Source organism: Mobula hypostoma, chromosome 13, assembly GCF_963921235.1.
Source record: "Mobula hypostoma chromosome 13, sMobHyp1.1, whole genome shotgun sequence".
Taxonomy (NCBI): Eukaryota; Metazoa; Chordata; class Chondrichthyes; order Myliobatiformes; family Myliobatidae; genus Mobula; species Mobula hypostoma.
This window is the reverse complement of record NC_086109.1, coordinates 90,591,832-90,612,580: the sequence shown is the minus strand read 5'-3', so window position 1 is coordinate 90,612,580 and position 20,749 is coordinate 90,591,832. Positions and strand designations below refer to the sequence as shown.

The following is a 20,749-nucleotide window of genomic DNA, read 5'->3' as shown; positions in this document are numbered from 1 at the left end:
CCTACATTGATGTTAAACGTTTATTTCAATTTCAGTCTTATTGTTGTTTACATGCTTTGTGTTTAAATGGTTGTTGTGTGCATCTACATAGTTAATTTCAAAGCAGTTAATTGTGTTTTAAACTCTTTGGGACATGCTCTGAAATTATAAGACACTAAATTAATGAAGGATTCTTTTATAGGTACAGTCTTCATTTTTAGCTCTTAAGCTATCCTTTTCATACTTACCAAATTGTCAGTAAAGAATGCTCATCTTTAGAAATGTTTTTAACCAAACTATATATGTAAATAAAATTACAAATGTCTAATGATGAATTTTAATTAATGCCTCGGTAATAGGGTCCATACCAGTCATTAGCTCCTCAAGCTTCACTTGTACTAACTGCTTTTATATTGCCCTTGATTTAATTGGGATTTAAGAGGAACAGTGTTCATGAGCCTCTTCCTGGTGTTTGCACCACTGAATCATTCCTCTACATTAGTAGCAGGTTACAGAGCCAGACTGCTGCAGGGATAAAATAGCTTTTTTTTTAATTTAAACACGGGGAACAGACTCTCGAACACCACCAAGACAGAATCTGAAACTGAACAAATTTAAACTTACTTAAGTTTACATTGCAGGAAACATTTGGGGATGATGTCAACCTTTGATTCACTACCAGGCTCCCTCTGAAACTAAATTTACATTACAGTACTCTGTGTATTATGCTAAATATTTTCATGAATTAAGTTGTGAACTTTCACTAAATTGTACAAATACCCACATCTTTTTCTGTTTAAGTATAAGAAGTTCTTTGTCCTTTTTTACCTTGGTGCACAAGAAACTAAAGAATGGTAATGTTACTACTGTGCCCCTGCCCATACAGTAACTGCACTTAATAGTGGCCCTGGCCCACCTGCTTAAAAGAAATTCACACCTGCTCAAACTACATGTATCAAAAATAGTCAATAAAAATTTTAATTGGCCTTTTTTATATTCTTTTGATTCGTGCTGGCAGCTGCCAGGACTTGTTCTGCCAGAGTCCATGATTACTTGCCTCTAGTAATAGAGAAAAGATTTAAATAACTTACCAACCAACAAAAAAATCAATAAAAATATCAGTGGACTACAAATACTGCTCCAGAAGTAGAAGTCTGTTGGTAAAATGACCTCAGTCTTGCTCTTGGAGATGTTCCTGGTTCCCAGAGTAATTCCCAGAGTAAGATTAGACCCTGTGTTAAAGACTTGGGACTATGATCCTCACTGTCAAATTAACTCTTATTCACTGACTTACTCATACCTCTGTCTCCCCTTCATTTACTTATCTGATTTGATTGTATTCTTCCAGCAACCTCCTGTTATATAAATGGGAGACAAAGCTCAGATGAGAGATCTACTTAATTTTCTCCCTTGTAATTACTGATCTCATTTTTTCTGATAATTTGAAGTTGTAATTGGCTACAGCAATTACATGTATATTTACTAATCACATTTGAAGCTCTGATTGTATCTATTTGCTGCCATTGATAATAAAGCACACAAATTGCAGAGGTGTTTTCTCCTCTGTTTTTCCATCACTTAAAAGCCTCTTGAACCTTTCTAGCCCCCACCATCCTGCACAGTTTTTTTTCTTTTTCTTTTTTTGCCGTAATGAATACATGCGTGCATTTGACACAGTTATATAGTAGAGAAATTGTTTGGCTCCAACCAAATGCTACACACATTGAGTTTTGCCTGAAGCATTGAAAGGTTGTATGTAATGATATATTGCTCATCCAAATGGCTGAAGCAGTCCAAAGCACTGTGAGATTAAAATAAGTCATCTCTTTGTTAATTTAAATAGGTGCATGTATCATACTTTGCAAGGTAGTTTTAACAGGGATGTCACGGAGAATGCAGCCAAAAGGTATTTTTAATGGAAAAAATGAGAACAGATGAAAATGCAGTCACTTCCAGCTGCCTTTTATATTCTGTTCTTCTTTAGCAATTGCAGATTTGATGAGGCAACCATTAAACTCCCGCAGATCTTAATTTTAAGAAATTTCTGCGCATAATTCTGTAGGATTTGACTCTTTTTGTCGAAATTGCAAAGGAATTGCATCTAAGGGTATTTGATATGTACTGGGAGATGCAATCAGCTTGCTGCCGTCAAATTGCTGCCGCAATAACTGTTTACTGATAATTGTAATGGTAATCTTTTTTTATTGTTTTTCCTGAGTTTATGCAGTAAACCATTTGTGTGCCAAAAGTTGATTATTTTTAGAGATATGTTTCCAATATTCAAAATTACTTCTTGTATGCTAATGATTGGTACAGGTCCCAATTATGTCTTCAAACTTTTAAGTTAAGTGAAAAGTTTTAAAATATCCTTCCTCTTTTAAATAGCTCCTTTCAATTCCAATGTCGACATTGTGTATTTTAATTCTTTTTTGTTAGTTGGCACTTGCAAAAATTTGCAACAAATGCTTCTGAGTTTAAGTGTCAAAATAATTAAATCTTGGGCTTTGCAAATATGTAAATTACCTTTGTGATTATTTTCTGTCAATAATAACATTGATGCACAAAGCAAAAAAACATTGAAAAGAATAATTGATCAGCCTCTAAATTATTCAGGTTGGGATCAAAGATGGATAATTAAACTGAAAAATTCCATAGAAAGTAACCACATTTTTTTTGTTTAATCATTCTGCATCTCCTTCCTTTCCTCGTTCATATATATATTCTTTGTCTTGCTGCTTCCCAGGATCCACCAGTCCTTCCGGTTGGAGAGTTTTCTGAGTCATTTGTACATTTCATCACTCAGTGGTAAGCTCGGTTTGCAAACATGCCATCCCCTCAGTGTAAATGATACATACCATTAGCTGTCAGACTCCAGGAGACCTTATGGTATTCCTACTCCCTTCCATAGACTGGGAGGGACTATGGGCCGTGAGCAGATGGATAGCAGAAAAGAAAATGAATGCCGTTGCTTAAATTCTGTGAATGTTATTACATGGAAGGTCATATAACAATGTAACATGGAGCAGCTTCTGAAATTATCAAATGTCACATAAAAGTTTTACAAAGGGGAAGAAGGGGTAACTGGTGTGAAATGTTCACAGATGTCATGCTGTAATCTAAATGATGGTGGGTAATAGCTTTGTTTTCCCTTGAGAAGCAGCTACTTTGGAATCATAGATTAGGACTGTTACCAAACAAGTCTTTAGACAGCTTGAATTGCTTGCTAATGGGTGCATTATTCCAGAGGTGCATATGTTTGTTTATGGAGACAGCAAATTGTCCTCTGCAATAGTTAATGGTTTATAACTATGCTTCTTGTTTAGTACTCGAGTCTGTTAATTTTTCGAGTGTCATCCTTTATTAGCATAAGATGTTATGGGAATACATTGCTTCAAATGACAGTTGCACTTTACAGAAAAAAACCATGTATCATAAAAACATTAAAACATCTTTTTATGCAAAAAGAAACTTGATTTTTTAAAACAATTTGTGTAGAGCTTTGTTGAAGAGATTTTTGTTTGCTGAAGCGAATTTTGTTTGTAATTTAGATTTTTAATTCACAGTTATTTTCTGCTAAGTGACTACACACATTATCCTTTTCCCATCAGATTAAAAAAATAAACAAATACAGTATTGAGAAAGCAGCTCAGATAGTCTGTTCCTTTACATGTCCCAGCCCTCTCGTAAAGTGCAAGTACATGAAATAAATGTAATTAAAGCAGATGGTAGTAATAGTGATATCACAGCTGTCATCTTTTTGTCTGTCTCCAAAATAAAATGTTATAATTTAAGTAAATGTTATTTTTTACAACACAGAAAGAAAATTTAGTAATTGTCTTTTGTCATGATTAGAAATTGTTCCAATATTTTATATATTTAATTTTTTATAATTTTTTGAGTAATTAGGAATTGTAAAGATGGAGATGTAATTTCCTTGTATCTCTGAGAATAGCCGAAGTATTTTGATGTTCTTTCAGAGATAATGGAATATAATACTGAATTAGCTGATTTGGGTGCAAGTATGTTTTAAGAGGCAAGATTTGTGTACCTATTTCATCCCTTTTCAGCTATGTTTTCAAAGAATATTATTTAGTTTTGAAAGAAAAGTTTTGTTTCCAAGCCTATGTGGACAAGTACCCCATAGAGCAGAGGTTCAAAATCTGAGGTCCCTAGAACCCTCGGTTAATGATAGAAATCTATGATATTAAAAATTGTTGGGAACCCCTGCCATAGAGTGAAGATTGACCATATAGACTCAACTTTCAGCATTAATCGTTCTTTGGTGATCTCGATGGGGGCAGCAGTAGGAGCGTGACTGTTGATTTGTGTGTCCCTGGGCGAAGGAAGAGGATAAAAATTGTACTTGCATTCCCAGTTCTAATTGCTTTACAGTGGCATCTCTCTGAAATGTTTTTGTGAAGATGGAGTTGGCCTCGTCTGCCATGTCCCCATGGTCACTTTGCCCATCAGCACATACTGGTGTATGAAGAATAGACCATTTAAAGCTTATTCTAGAATCCAGCTGGCATCGGTTGAATCATCTTGAAGAGAGATGTCGGAGCAAAGAAAACGGGTGTTGTTTGCCAATATAAGCTTTGACTAGAATGGTCATGTATTTTTTTTTGCATCTAAGAAAATGTCTCTCATAAGAATTGTTACTACGAAAGTTCTTCAGATCTCCTTCCTAGATCAATAAGGAGAAAGAGCTCATCAATTTTTTTTTGTCTTGTCTGTTGTTAACTTTCTGACCTTGGCTATTAGTTTGGGCAAAGTGGTGGTCAGGAACTTGGAGTATTGTGTGCTGTTCTGGTTGTCCCATTACAGGAATGGTGTAGAGGCTTTGAAAACGGTGCAGAAGAAGTTAACCAGGTTGCTGCCCAATTAGAGGGTATGAACTATATAAGGAGAGGTTGAACAAACCTTTGTTGTTTTCTCTGGACCATGGGGGGCTGAGGGAAGGCCGGATAGAAGCTTATAATATTCTGAGAGGCATCGATAGCATGCGCATTCAGAATCTTTTCACAAGGTAGAAATGTCAATACTAGAGGACATGAATTTAAGTTGAGAGGGGGAGAATTTAAAAGAGACAGACGGGACAAGTTTTTGAGTTTGTTTGGTGCCTGAAACAGGCTGTCGGGGGAAGAGGTAGAAGCAGATGCTACGGTAGTGTTAAGAGATTATGTTGATCACGTGCAGGCAGAAAGATTTAGTTTAATTTGGCATCGTGTCCAGTGCAGAAGTTGTGGGCTGAAGGGTCTGTGCTATACTGTTCAGTGTTAAATCTGAGAATACAAGACGGAAGATTGTTATTTGAATCCTGTTTACATGCATGAGAATTGTGTGCATTGATGAGGTTGTGGGGGAGTAAATGTTGCTTTTGGCCAACATATCTATTTATCTCAAATTGGATTATCTTATAAGTAGAGGACAAATGAAGTAAAAAAAAGTGGGTTGCAGCTCATCATATTCGCAGTCTGTGCAAAACTTGCACACACGTAGACTCGTTTCAATTAATTGTTCTCATGAATAACACAATTTTTAATTTTGAAAGAAGTCTTTAAATTTTGTACCAATTCAGTGCTTCACTGTACTAATTTCTGTAGCCACACCCGACCCCACTCCATGTACAGTGGAGAGCATTCTAACTGGTTGCATCATCATCTGGTTTGGAGGGGCCACTGCACAGGATCAGAAAAGGCTGCAGAGGGTTGTAGACTCAGTTAACTGCATCATGGACACCAGCCTCCCCAGCATCAGGGATACTTTCAAAAGGCAACATCCATCATTAAGGACCCCCACCACCCAGGGCATTCCCTTTTCTCATTACTGCACTGCCATCAGGAAGGACATACAGCAGTCTGAAGACACACATGCAACATTTTAGGAACAGCTTCTTCTCCTCTGCCATCAGATTTCATGAACACTACCCCACTACTTTTGTTCTTTTTTCACTTCTTAAAATATTTTTCTTATTCTAATTTATAGTAATTTTTTTGTACTTCACTGTTCTGCTGATGGCAAAAAAAAATTTCACAACATGATAATAACCCTGATAGTTTTTAATTACGTGATTTCTTTTACCCTCCCATCCAAATTTCTCTGGCAGTCTGAGTCTGGCTGTGAGTGACCAAAAGTTTTCTGCAAAGCCTGCAAAGTTTAGGAATTGTTCTGTTATTCCTGATACAACAAAGAGCACACAAACATATGCCCATCCCTATCATTAGTCAGCTAATAAAACAACCCAAGGATCAGAGTAGTTAATCTATAAAGTCAACCAAGCCATTGAGGATGCTCATGTTTATCATAATTCAGGGAGACCTTAAAACAAAACCTCATTTTATAGAAGAAAACTTGGAAATGGTCTTTTTTAAGCCATCCATCATTAAGACATTTTGTTAACTGATTTCACACATGCTCTTCTTACTTGTCCAGAAAATAATTAAACAAAAATAAAGTTCAAGATCACAGGAATGTGCCCAGCATTTCAGTTCCCCGTCATAACTAATTGATCACAAGGCAATGTACAAAAACCAAAGACAAAATACCAGGACAACCCTTCTGAACAGAGATGAGGAGTAATTTCTTTAGTCAGAGGGTGGTGAATGTATGGAATTCATTGCCATAGACAGCTGTGGAGGCCAAGTCATTGGGTATATTTAAAGCGGAGATTAATAGGTTCTTGATTAGAAAGAGTGTCAGAGGTTATGGGGAGAAGGCAGGAGAATGGGGTTGAGAGGGATAATAAATCAGCCTTGATGGAATGGCCAAGTGGCCTAATTCTGCTCTGAAATCTTATGGTCTAATGGTCTTAAAATTATGCTGACCCTGTTGTGCATCTGCCGGAGCTGGTTGTAAAAGTATTGTGGGAGATGCCAACCTCTGTTAGAGCTAGTTATAAAACTTCAAAGTCAAAGTAAATTTATTATCTAAGTACCTATATGTACCTATATCATTTTCATGCAGGCATTCACAATAGAATTTATGAAAAACTATACATAAACAAAGACTGGCAAATGTGCATAAGACAAATTGTGCAAATAAATAAAAAATAAAAATTAATTGACATGTAATCACATTAATTGGCAATTAGACATGTAGTAACTCCACTTCTGTTTCTGCAGGTATTTATGCTCTGCATGATAAAGTAAAACAGGTCAATTTTAAAACTTCGTCTGTTTTTAATCTCTTCTCTGCTCATGAAAGTGATGCAATCAAAGAACTACTTTCCCATTGTAGACATTATTACGTATTACCAGGTTGCTTTGAAGAAAAAGAGAAAAGACTAGATGATAGTTGCTTTGCAAGTGAAACCTTCACTGGTAATTACTGTGACATTGACTCTAAAGAATGAGCAATTTTTAGTTTAGGTGTTGAGTTGAGATATTGCAATGCTATCCCTGGACAACTAAATAATTGAAAGCAACACACACAAAATGCTGGAGAAACTCAGCAGGACAGGCAGCATCTATGGAAAAGAATAAACAGTCGATTTCTTGGACCGAGACCCATCTTCAGGATTTAGTATTCTAAAACTCTCTCTCCATAGATGCTGGTTTACCTGCTGAATTCCTCCAGCCTTTTGTGAGTTTGTGCATTGGATTTCCAGAATCTGCAGAATCTCTTTTGTTTGTAAATAATTGAAAAATGCACCTCAGCAAGAGATTTTCAGAAGAAACACACTGGAGGAACTCAGCAGGTCAGGCAGCATTTATGAAAATAAATAAACAGTTGACATTTTGGGTTGAGGTCCTTCTTCAGGACTGGAAAGGAAGGCAGAAGATGCCAAAATAAAACGGTGGGGACAGGGGAAGGAGGATAGCTAGAAGGTGAGAGGTGAAGCCAGATGGGTAGGAAAGGTAAAGGATGGAGGAGGAAATCTGATAGGAGAGGAGAATGGACCATAGAAGAAAGGAATGGAAGAGGGAACTAAGGTGGAGGTAATAGGCAGGTGAAATGAGGTACAAGTTCCCAGGAAGAATACCTAAGTATTACGTTCTTATCCCAAATATTCTTTATTCTTCCTTAAAATTGTGAATGTCCTTGAGATGTCATAGGGATTGTGAAATAATTGCTGTGTTTGTTCACCCACAGCATGAGGAAGTTACCAACTGAAAGGCCTGCACCTGAAGAGCTCATGGTAAGTCCCACTTACTTGAAATCATTTGATATATACATAGCGTTTTCATATTTCAGTGAAACCTGAGAAGATTTGATAGCAGATTGAAACTAATTATGATGTAAGCCTTGTTTAATAACTTGCATGATAAACTATTTCTCTACACTCATGTTTTTCAAAATGAATACTGGCTTCTCCCTCCACCCAGCCCAATTAAAATATCTTAACAATGAAAATACAGTTATCTGTGCTGGCTTAGGTCATGAATTCCATGACATAATTTTGAAGCCTCCAACTGCTTTAAACTTCAGTGGTTGTCACGTGTTCTTCAGGAAGAAATATCCATTGAGCACACATATGTTCTGATGGAGGAAGATTCAGGTTATTCAAACATTTAAAACTTTTCACGTGGAACTCATCAACCCAGACATCAGACTTGCCTTGCTGCAATGAATATTTTTTACAGTTGTACTGTTGACAGTTTGGCCTGAAATACTTAATTCCATTTCCACAATCAGTCAGGAATTCATATATATGTATACCTGACGACTAAATATTCAGAAGTCTTTTTAAAAAATTTTTTTTTAAAATCTTGTTCATGGTCATTATGTCCAGTAAGCTTATCATTTTTTGGAAGGCAATTTCCACTCTATGTCCAAAGGGTAGTAGTCTATTGAATTTAAGATACAGAGAAAGCTTGCTGAGTGGAAGAAAGAACAAAGTGATTGTTCTGTTATTAGGTGAAAGACTTAAAAGAATAAAATCAAGGAACCACCTGTACCTAATAAAGTGGCCACTGAGTGGACACTCGTCGTCTTCTACTGCTGTAGCCCATCCATTTCAAGGTTCAACATGTTGAGTGCTAAGAGCTATTCTTCTGCAGCCACTGTTGTAATGCATGGTTATTTGAGTTACTGTTGCCTTCTGTAGGTTAACCACTCTGACTATTCTCTTCTGACCTCTCTCATTAACAAGACATTTTTGCCCACAGAACTGCTGCTCACTGCTGTTTTTCATTTTTCCAACCATTCTCTATCATCTCTAGAGGGTCTTGGGGTCCATAGATGCCTTGCTTAATGGTGTTAGTCCATGGCATATAAAAAAATGGTTGGGAACCTCTGCTCTAGGCACTGTTGAGCATGAAATCCCAGGAGATCAGCGGTTTCTGAGATACTCAAACCACCCCATCTGACACCATTCCACGGTGAAAATCATTAGACCACATTTCTTCCCCATTCTGATATTTGGTCTGAACGATAACTGAACTTCTTGATCATGTCTGTACACTTTTATGCATTGAGTTGCTGATATATGATTGGCTGCATTAACAAACAAGTGTACATGTGTACCTAGTAAAGCGGTCACTGAATGTATAGAGGGATATAAGATTCTATGATAGCTTTTAGGTGGTAAAAAGTGCACCTTGCTTGCCTTGTTTCCAACAATTTTTGCCATATCCCACTGTAATTGAAATCTTCACATTCACCTTTGTGAATTTGTTACTATTTGAAGTAACCCATTTACTTTAAGAGTGTCATACTTTGACAACTTCTTTGCGGTGGTTTTGATCATATTGTCCTATATCTGCATAAAATACCTTCCATGTGATCAGCATGTTGAGCAACAATTCTAGTCACTGCATTAAAAAGATCTGTTATTGTTGGGCATTTCAGCAGAACACTGAGCGGCAGAGTGATGCATCCATTAACACTGCTGTCTCACAGCTCCAAGGACCTGTTTCAATCCGACAGGTGCTTCAGAGCTGCTGTCTTGGCAGGTAACAGCCTTTGGATTAATAATTGTGATCTGTATGCACTGATCATGGATCCCCTGATCAAATATAGTTTATAGTATCTTGCAGCGTCTCATGGAATAGGAGGTGATTGAGCCAGTTATCATGTGGTGAATGGGAGGTGGGAGGGAGAAGATGGAATGCCAAATAAACCAGAGAGCAGCAAATTACTCTTCCCTGTGTTTTGCCTCACCTCCATGTCCTTGTCTCTACCTCTCTACTAGGGTGCATGGTTGGAGTTTTTTAACTGCAGCGGTTAGCTTAGCAAAAATTCAGCAGCAGGAAGTTCTGAGTAAATATTTGATGTTCAAAATGCTGGAGGAACTCAGCAGGTCAGGCAGCATCTATGGAGAGAAATAAACAGTCAAAGTTTCGGGCTGACACCCTTCATCAGGACTGGAAGGAAAGGAGGAAAGAAGCCAGAATATAGAAGTTAGAGTTTCTGACTTCCTTCCCCTTCCTTTCCAGTCCTGATGAAGGTTTTAGACCCAAAATGTCAACTGTTTAATTCCCTCCATGCTGCCTTACCTGCTAAGTTTCTCCAGCATTTTGAGTATGTTCCTCTGGATTTCCAGCATCTGCAGATTCTCTTGTGTTTATATTTACTATCCATAGTTTGTATTAGATCATTTTACAGCAAGGTGGAGGTATAGGAGCCTGAAGACACACACTTAATGATTTAGGAACAGCTTCTTCCCTTCCGCCATCAGATCTCTGAATGGTTCAATGAACCCATGAACACTTACTCAGTATTTTTTCTTCTCTTTTTGCACTACTTATTTTTTTTATATATACTTCTTATTGTAATTTATAGTTTTTTTTATGACTGTACTGCTGCCACAAAGCAAGTTTCATGACGTATGATGGTGATGTTAAACCTGATTCTGCATCACACTAGAAGTAGAAAGATGCCAAAACTCACATTTCCTCAGGAATTTGTATGCTTCACTACAGTTTTACAATTTACCCTTTGTTAGGTAATGATTTTTAACTAAAGTATGGGGTCTCAGTTTTGTATACATTAGCAAGTACAATAGAATGGTTAGACATTTGAATACAAGAATAACCACAATAATATCCACCAACCTCTTAGAGGCCTGAACTTAAAAACCTAATATGTTTGAATTAATACAGTACATTTTTTAAAAGCCATTTGAGGTATTTAAAGTCATCTACCTGTGAAATCAATGCAAACTCTAACCTTTTTATAGCATTTTTAATAAAGTGAATTCACTTTTTCCATGAGTAGCAGTAGTCTAGTTACAGCAGGACCAACAGCCCCTTGAGTCCACAATAATATCAACCACCTGTTTACCCTAATCCTACATTCATACCACTTTTTCTCCCCATTGAGTATTTTTATTGATTTAGAGATACAGCACGATAATAAGACATTCAAGCACAATAAGCCTGTTTCCACCTGATTATACCCGTATGACCAATTAACCTACTAACCTGTACACCTTTGGAATGTGGGAGGAAACTGGAGCACCGGGGAGAAATCCACGTGCTCATGGGTAGAACAGACAATGGCGGGAATTGAATACAGATGCTGGTGTAATAGTGTTACATTAACTGCTGTGCTACTGTGCTCCCCCATATGACAGAAACTATCAATCACCCATTTAACTAAACGCACATGTGTTTCTGGGACGTGGGAGGAAACCAAAACACCCAGGGGTCACAGTAAGAACATGCAAACTCCACACAGACAGCACCTGAGGTCAGGATTGTACCTGGGTCTCCAATTTTCCCCACATTCCCATCAACTTCCCCAGGTTCTACCATTTACCTACACCAAGGGCAATTTTCGGTGTCCAATTTCACTTAACTTACGCATTTCTGGGATGTGCAGGCAACCCCACACACTCACAAAGCAAATTCCACACAGACAATCTCAAACACAAGAAAACTTGTGGATGATGGAAATCCAAGCAACAGACACAAAATGCTGGTCAGGCAACATCTATGGAAATGAGTAAAAAACCGACATTTTGGGCCAAGGCCCTTCATCAGGACTGAAAAATTATGAGAATTCAGAATGAAAAGGTGGGGGGAAGGGAGGAAGAGGTACAAGGTGATAGGTGAAACCGGACAATACTTGATATCAGGTCTCTGACACAGTGAAGCAACAGCTCTACTAGATATGCCGTTTTGCCATATTCTAAACATGTAAAATCTAAATCATACAGAAGATGTAATAAAATGCACTGTTTTTTCTTCAGAATCCCATGAGGTTTCTGCTATCTAAAAGTAAACCTTGCAAAGCAAGAAACCCCACACTAATTTTAAGCTGTTCATTTTGAAGATAGATCCAGGAGTATCTGGTGAAGAATTGGGATCTGGAGGGCTTTCAGGGAGCTGCTGTCAGCTTCGAAGCAGCGTTCTCTGATTTTAAATGACATCTAGCAAGGGGGAGGAATGCAGCCAGAGAATAATTCCCAATAGGTCATTTATTCACTGCTGTTTGTTGATTTGACAATGAACAAGCTGTTGAGAATATCTGTGGCATCCAACAGAACTAGTAAATAATAATTATACTGTGCCTCTCCTCACTTTATCTCCTGTTGTTATTTTGTTATACTCATTTATACTGTTTCTTCACTGGGGCAGCTGAAGCTGCTGTTGTATTAAGCACTTTTGTTTCAAAGTCATTCTTTGTAATCAAGCGGCAGGCAGCCATTATAATTCAAATACAACTAGTTCTGACCATCTTAAGTGGCAACATTCTGTGAGTTTGTTAATTACATTTCTGCTGTAAAGCCCCCTTTTCAGCAGAGATGCCGTCTTTAAAACAGGAGATAGAGCATAAATATAAATCAGAGCTTGTAAGTGCAATACAATTTTCATTCACTTGGGAGGCTGATGAAAATTGGAAGCATTTTTATACCTCCTAAAGTAGATTAAATCAATCCAAGGTAAAGCCTTTATTGTCATACAATTCAAGTTCTTCAGTGAGATTTGTGGATTAAGCCACTGTATTGAACTTTGGTTCTTATAGATACCTTGTAAATTTGAAATTGGAAATTGCACGGGTTTAAGTGAGCTATTTTTAAGGCACCAAGCATAATGTGGAATGAAGGACGTTTTATGCAAGATGTACTGTGGTGAAAAAGTTACGGTAGCGTAGTGGTTAGCACAATGTTATTACAGCTCAGAGCATCGGAGTTCAGAGTTCAATTCCAAAGTCATCTGGAAACAGTCTGTATGTCCTCCCCATGGAATGCATGGACTTTCTCCAGGTGCTCCGGTTTCCTCCCACAGTCCAAAAATGTACCAGTTAGTTAATTGGTCATTATAAATTGTCCCATAACTAGGCTAGGATTAAATCAGGGGTTAGTGCAGGTATTTCTAAAGATTGTTGGGGTCTGATCTCAGCCAAGATCTTCATCTAATAAGCTTACTTTTATTTAGTTCTGAGGGTCTGGATAAATTTTGCCTCATTGTTCCAAGAAAGTGGTGGGTTTCTATCTCACACTGCAATTCTTTGTACGTTCCAAATGTGGCAAACGTTCAGGGGATATTTGTGTGGGGTTCTGCTTAGGTATGTTCCAATGAGACAGGGAAAGGATATTGTTCCCTTATTCAAGAAAGGGAATAGAGATAGCCCAGGAAATTATAGACCAGTGAGTCTTACTTCAGTAGTTGGTAAGTTGATGGAGAAGATCCTGAGAGGCAGGAATTATAAACATTTGGAGAGGCATAATATGATTAAGAATAGTCAGCATGGCTTTGTCAAAGGCAGGTCGTGCCTTACGAGCCTGATTGAATATTTTGAGGATGTGACTAAACACATTGATGAAGGGAGAGCTGTAGATGTAGTGTATATGGATTTCAGCAAGGCATTTGATAAGGTACCCCATGCAAGGCTTATTGAGAAAGTAAGAGGCATGGGATCCAAGGGGACCTTACTTTGTGGATCCAGAATTGGCTTGCCCACAGAAGGCAAAGAATGGTTGTAGACAGGTCATATTCTGCATGGAGGTCGGTGCCTCAGGGATCTGTTCTGGGACCCCTACTCTTCATGATTTTTATAAATGGCCTGAATGAGGAAGTGGAGGGATGGGTTAGTAAATTTGCTGATGACACAAAGGTTGGCGGTGTTGTGAATAGTGTGGAGGGTTGTCAGAGGTTACAGCGGGACATTGATAGGATGCAAAACTGGGCTGAGAAGTGGCAGATGCAGTTCAACTCAGATAAGTGTGAGGTGGTTCATTTTGGTAGGTCAAATATGATGGCAGAATATAGCATTAATGGTAAGACTCTTGGCAGTGTGGAGGATCAGAGGGATCTTGGTGGCCGAGTCTGTAGGACGCTCAAAGCTGCTGCGCAGGTTGACTCTGTGGTTAAGAAAGCATACGATGCATTGGCCGTCATCAACTATGGGTTTGAGTTTAAGAGCCCACAACTCACTAACCATAACCTGTATTGTACGTCTTTGGAATGTGGGAGGAAACCAAAGTACCCAGAGGAAACCTATGCAGTTACAGGGAGAACATACAAACTCCTTACAGATAGCGAATTGAACCCTAGTCGCTATTCACTAGCATTATAATAGCATTATGCTAACCACTATGCTACAGTGCCACCCACAACTAAGGTTGTGGGTTCTCTTTCAAAGGTACCCGCGAACCAGTTTGGATTTGAGGCTGTTAGATAATTTTCATTAGTTGTCTGCCCACACACTAACAAAAATTTTTGACATTTCAGGCCAAGATTTTGTATCAGGACCTGTGTCCTGTTACATCAGAATCAGCCCAGATGCAGGATCTCAACTTGAAATGTCAACAATTTCTTCACCCCCCCCCCCCACAGAGGCTGCTCGTCCCATTGAGTTCCTCTAGCTGATTGTTTGTTTCTCCAGATTCCAGCATCTTTAGTCATCTTATGTCAATAGATTTATTGAATTCAGTTCAGAATTCCCAATGAAGGAGTAGCTAACTTGCTTGTTCATTGAGCTTATGCCATGACTATTCTCTAGAATGTTTCAATATATCATCTGGAAACATAGGATACATGGGCTGGAATAGCTGATCATCTAATGTTGAATTCATATTTCTATACTGAGTCCAGAAAGCAACAAAATGCTTAGACAGAAGATGTTTCTTCAAATTTAATTTCAGCTTTGTTGGAAAGATATTAAAGACAAGGAAGAACGGTAATTAGAGGAGTTACTTTTAAGATTATGTGATTAACCATTGAAATTTGTCACTCTTCATATAGGACTGAATGAGGATGTGGGTTAGAAACAATGCAAAACACCTCTCCCAATGGTTCAGTAATAAGTTCACTGACCCAAACAGACCAGAAGGTTTCAAATGGCTTGCTTTGAATTGCCCTGCTGTCAGCTTGGCTGGCTGAAAGAGTAAGTACTAGGTCTGGCCTCTGTCCCTTTCAATATGTCGGGGTAGTGAAAAGAATTCTGATTGTAGTCTAGTCATCACTGCTGGTTAATGCCCCTGCGTGCACTTCAACATTTGATGCTTTTTGTAATAAAATATCCATCTCACACTTGTTACTTGGCCACTCAGTAAAGGACTGCTTGTGCCCAATTATCTATAATTTAGCTAAAGTTAGCATTCTTAGGGGACACACAAAATGCTGGAGGAACTCAGCAGGTCAGGCAGCATCTATGGAAAGGAATAAAGTGTCAACATTTTGGTCCAAGACCCTGCATCAGGTTTGGAAAGGAAGGGGGCAAAAGCCAGAATAAGAAGTTTGGGGAGTGGAAGGAGTATAAGCTGGTACGTGACAGGTGAGACCAGGTGAGGGGAAAGGTTGGTAGGAGGATGAAGTGAGAGGTTGGAAGATGATAGGTAGAAAAGATAAAGGGTGAAGAAATTGAAGAAATCTTTCTTAGGGGGTTCTTAGGAAATCCTAGGAGATAAGATTTTTTAAGGTGTGTAAATATTTTTATTTAATAATTTTCACTTCATGGAAATATGGCTTCCACAGTCTGGTGATGGTACCTTTAAAGTTCTGCTGTTAATTTTGCTTCCTTTTAATTATTGCTGTGTTTCTCACACGTGCAGCAGAAAATCAAATAAAATAACTTGATATTTACCACTGGGTGATGTTGAACAGTAAATCACTTCCCTCTGAAATGAATGGAAAAGCATTAGCTTTCCATTGAGGTGGGATTCCATCCAAATTGTGGAAATGGATTTCACATTTTCTGCATAATTACAATTAAAGAAGGAGGCTTTTATGAGCAGCACTTCAACAAAAATTAAGATCTCCCACATTGCCCCATGTTTTTACTAGTCAAGATGATTACATGTTAAAAAGCAGTTCCAGGAATGCTGGTAAATTCAGGAGAAGAAACACCTGCCCTTTTACTTCCTCCCATCTGGCCATCCAGAGACCCAGACACATCCAGATGAAGCAAAGATTAACTTGCTCTCACCTATCACCTGCCAGCTTGTGCTCCTTCTCCTGCCCCCACTTCCTTATTCTAGTTTTTGCATCCTTCCTTTCCAGTCCTGGTTAAGGATCTTGGCCCGAAACATCAGCTCCCTCCATAGATGTTGCCTGACCTGCTGTGTTCCTCCAGTACTTTGTATATGTTGTTCCTCAAGCTTTCCAGAATCTGCAGAATCTCTTGTATTTGTGATTAACTTGTAGTACTTCCAATTCATCATACTACATTCACGGCTCACAATGTGACCCCGACTATCAAATGCAGATTTTTACGCACATTTATTAGAACATTGAGGAGTTCACAAGGAAGAACAGAGCATGCTATTTTGATTAACCTTTGCACTGTCACTGCGACCTTACTATCATGTGCTGACCTTTTAACCTACTCCAAAATCATTCTCACCCTACCTTCCCATATAGTCCTCCATTAGTCTCTAATACTACTCCAACAAAGCTGAAATTAAGCCTGAAGAAACATCTTCTACCTAAGCATTTTGTTGCTTTCTGGACTCAGCATAGAAACTTGAATTCAACAAACTGCAAGGTAATGTTGCAGCTCATGAAGCCCTGGTTAGACCAAACTTGGAATATTGTGTTCATTTCTGTTCACCTTATTATAAGAAAGAATGTTTTACCAGGATGCTGCCTGGATTTGTGAGTATGACTTCGGAGGATAAGTTAGCGAGCTAAGACTTTCCTCTTTGGAGTGAAGGAGGATGAGAGGTGACTTGATAGAAGTGTACAAGCTGATAAAAGGCATAGATTGAGTGTACAGCCTGGTCTTTTTCTCAGAATGGAAATGGCTAATATGAGAGGGTACAATTTTAAGATGATTGGTGGAAAGTATAGGAAGAATATTAGAGGAAAGTAAAAAATTCTTAAGCTCATGGATGATCGAAAATTGGAGGGCTGTGTAGGAGGGGAAGATTCGGTTGACCTTAGAGTAGGTTACAAGTTGGCACAACACTGAGCTGAAGGGCCTGTACTGTGCTGTGCTGTAGTGTTCCATTTACTATCAGATAATCAGTTACAGTATTCCAGTCTTTTACCCTGTATTCCCAGCATTTCATTATTTTTTTCATTGCTCTTCAGTAATTTCATATTTCATTCTTCTCCTAATTACATCTCTCTAAGATGTTCCTTTGGCTATTCAGTATCCATTAGCACCATCTTTCCATTGGTACCATCACCATTTGTGGCATTCAGAATGGAATTCTACATTGTCACAGGTGGTCTTCAGCTAAACTATGGTGTACTTTGTGCCTTGCACATAAATATTCATCTGGACACTCTGCATCAGATGGTCTGAGGTGTCTGTATTGTATTTTCTAAAAGCTCTCAGAAACTGGCTGCTATTTAATGAATCAGTGCACAGAAAAGAATTAGGTCACAAAGAAAGCCTGCATCTTCTGTTTGGATCAATGTGCCAACTAGTACTTTATCAGAGACATTTGATTATCTTACACTGATTCAATTCCTATTCCTATTCTGTTGGGTTACAGTTGTGCTGTAACAGAATACTCACTGCAGTCATATTAAAAACATGTACCAGTCTATCTGTATGTAAATGCAAGAAACCACAGCTGGAGGTTTTATATAGGTTTGTTTACTATTAATATATTAATTAATTTATCCTAAATAAATAGTCTGAAAATATAGCATGCTCTTTAATAATTTTAAATATGTTTCCTGAGTACTAGCGTATTTAATTTACACAATGGATAATCCAAGATATTTCAATCATATGGGCAAAAGGATTAGTATGAATTAGATGCATTTGGTGAAGCTATCTCACCCTCATCCAATTTTCATCAGTCATCAGCACCCGTAACCTGTTTGACTTTTCCCTTTCTCAACCTTTCATTTTTTCTCAACCTTCCCTCCTTTTCCAAAACTGTTCCAACCCTCCTGAAGCAGTTTATGTTAGGATGCTGTAGTTTGTCTTACACCTTGGCTTTGTAGCTGAAGTGATTATTGTTTGCAGGTGAATTTTGGGAGATTCATGTTTAGTCTGCTCCTTGGGCTGCAGGCACACAACCACAAAGTGGTTAGAGCACATCATAAAGTCATCAAGCTTCTGCAAGAGCTATTCAGTTAGTCACATACCCCCCAACATCTCCCCATGTCCTTAAGTTCTTCCCTTTCACCTGTTTATCCAGCTCCCTTTTGAACACTGTAGTTAGTATTCCTGATAGTACATCCCAAACCCTAACCACTCTGCATTAAAAAGATTTTCCTCATGTTAGTCATGAATGCAAGAGATTCTGCAGATACTGGAAATCTTGAGGAACTCAGCAAGTCAGACAGCATCTTTGGAGTGGAATAAGTAGTTGATATTGTGGTCCGAGACCCTCCATCAGGACAAATGTCGACTGTTTAGACCGTAGGATATAGGAGCAGAATTTTATCATTCGGCCCGTCGAGTCTGCTTCGCCATTCCATCATGGCATTAAGTTTGCTGACCACACCACTGTTGTTGGCTGACAAATCAGCATATAGGAGGGAGATTGAAAATTTGGCTGGGCGATGCCACAACAGCAACCTCTCACTTAATGTCAGCAAGACCAAGGAGCTAATTTTTGACTTCAGGAGAAGGAAATCAGAGATACATGAGCCAGTCCTCATTGGGGGATCAGAGGTGGAGAGGGTCAACAACTTTAAATCCCATGGTGTTATTATTTCAGAAGACCTGTCCTGGACCCAGCACATGTCTGCAATTCTGGAGAAAGTACGGCAGCGCCTCTACTTAGAAGTTTGCGAAGATTTGACATGACATCGAAAACTTTGACAAACTTCTATAGATGTGTAGTGGAGAATATATTGACTAGTTGCATCACAGCCCAGTATGGAAACACCAGTTGCCCTTGAATGGAAAATCCCACAAAAGAGTAATGGATTTGGCCCTGTCCATCCTGGGTAAAGCCTTCCCCACCATTGAGTACAGGCAGCCTGTCGCAGGGTTAGAGGTTTGTGTGTGTGAGGCTGTAGGAGGCTGGAAAGGGGGCTTGTTTTTCTGTTGTTGTCTTATACTGTTGTTGTTGTTGCTGCTGCTGCTCATGGTGTTCTGCGTTGTGTTGAAAATGGCGGGCATGCTATTTATGGCACCTGAATGTGTGGCTCCTAGCACATCTGTGGGAATTTTGGTTGTTAACGCAAGTGGCGCATTTCACTGTATATTTCAATATACATATGATAAGTAAATCTGAATTTGATCTGAATCCTCCCCACAGTTCACTGTAAGTTTTGTGTAAGATTTGAGAATTGGTCCCTGTGCACTCAAGTCCCACGCATTAATACATATTACAAAAAGCAGTGGTCCTAGTACCTCAGTACGATCTCCCAAGTCTATTCACTGCAATGTTTCCTGTTACTTACCCAAGTTTCTACGTACAGTGTATATATATATATATTGTTCCAGTCTCTTGTCTTCTGTTGTCTTCACTCTTTCTACAATGTGGCAACTTACCCAATGCCTTTTCAAAGACCATCGATAATACATCAATTATATTTCCTTCATTGTCCCTCTTTCTCCCTCATTCAGAGAACTATATCAAATAGTTGTACAAGATGTCAGTGAGGCTGAATTTAGAGTAATGTATGCAATTCTGGTGACCTGCCTACAGGAAAATATCAAATTCGTGCAGCAGGTTCTCCTTGCACTACGTGTCATTGCGTAAACAAAGCCACTGGAGTGAAGTACTGGTACATTTGAAGAAGTCTCTTTATTTGACAAAATGAGACACAGCGGGTATCATATTGAGACCCCTTTCGGAGGAAGAGGCCTGCTTGACCCAATGCTACATGACATTTTATATGATAAAGATCAAAAAAACTTCCATATTTACAATGCATCTACAATGCTTCCTTTGAACTACACACAAACTTCGCACCCACACCACTGATACCTAGCTGCATTTTAATCTGTATTGTCTAGTCTTCCCATTAACTGTGATTCACATTGTTCAGAGCTGCAGTTTAAATTTAATCTACAGTCTATATTCAGATTTGAAGATTGGTGGCTGAAGTTGGTTGCTGAAGTTATTTGCGATATGTGCTAACCTCAAAAACACCCTAACCTGCCATGTTAATTATTCCTGATCAGAATCAGAATTAGATTTATTAGCAGCAGCATATGTCATGAAATTTGTTAACTTAGCAGCAGTTCAATGCAATACATAATACAGAAGAAAGCAATGATAATAATAAATAAATAAGTAAATCAATTACAGTATACATATACAGGTTTCCCCCGCCATCCGAAGGTAGAGCGTTCCTATGAAACGGTTCGTAAGCCGAAATGTCGTAAAGCGAAGAAGCAATTACCATTTATTTATATGGGAAAATTTTGTGAGTGTTCGCAGACCCAAAAGTAACCTACCAAATCATGCCACATAACACATAAAACTTAAAATAACAGTAACATATAGTAAGAGCAGGAATGA

The 20,749-nt window shown here is 38.5% G+C and overlaps 1 protein-coding gene and 1 long non-coding RNA gene across 2 annotated transcripts in view; one reads left to right on the top strand and one right to left on the bottom strand.

Annotated features, from left to right (window-relative positions):
- The window catches only part of LOC134355775 (uncharacterized), a 141,355-nt gene that overhangs the window by 21,658 nt on the left and 98,948 nt on the right, over positions 1-20,749 (bottom strand). The window lies entirely within an intron of this gene.
- Positions 1-20,749, top strand: part of map2k5 (mitogen-activated protein kinase kinase 5) — a 327,453-nt gene that overhangs the window by 271,987 nt on the left and 34,717 nt on the right. The window contains exons 21-22 of the mRNA XM_063066162.1: positions 2,723-2,784; positions 8,071-8,116. Coding sequence (XP_062922232.1) covers positions 2,723-2,784; positions 8,071-8,116 — 108 coding nt within the window. The remainder of the gene's footprint in view (positions 1-2,722; positions 2,785-8,070; positions 8,117-20,749) is intronic.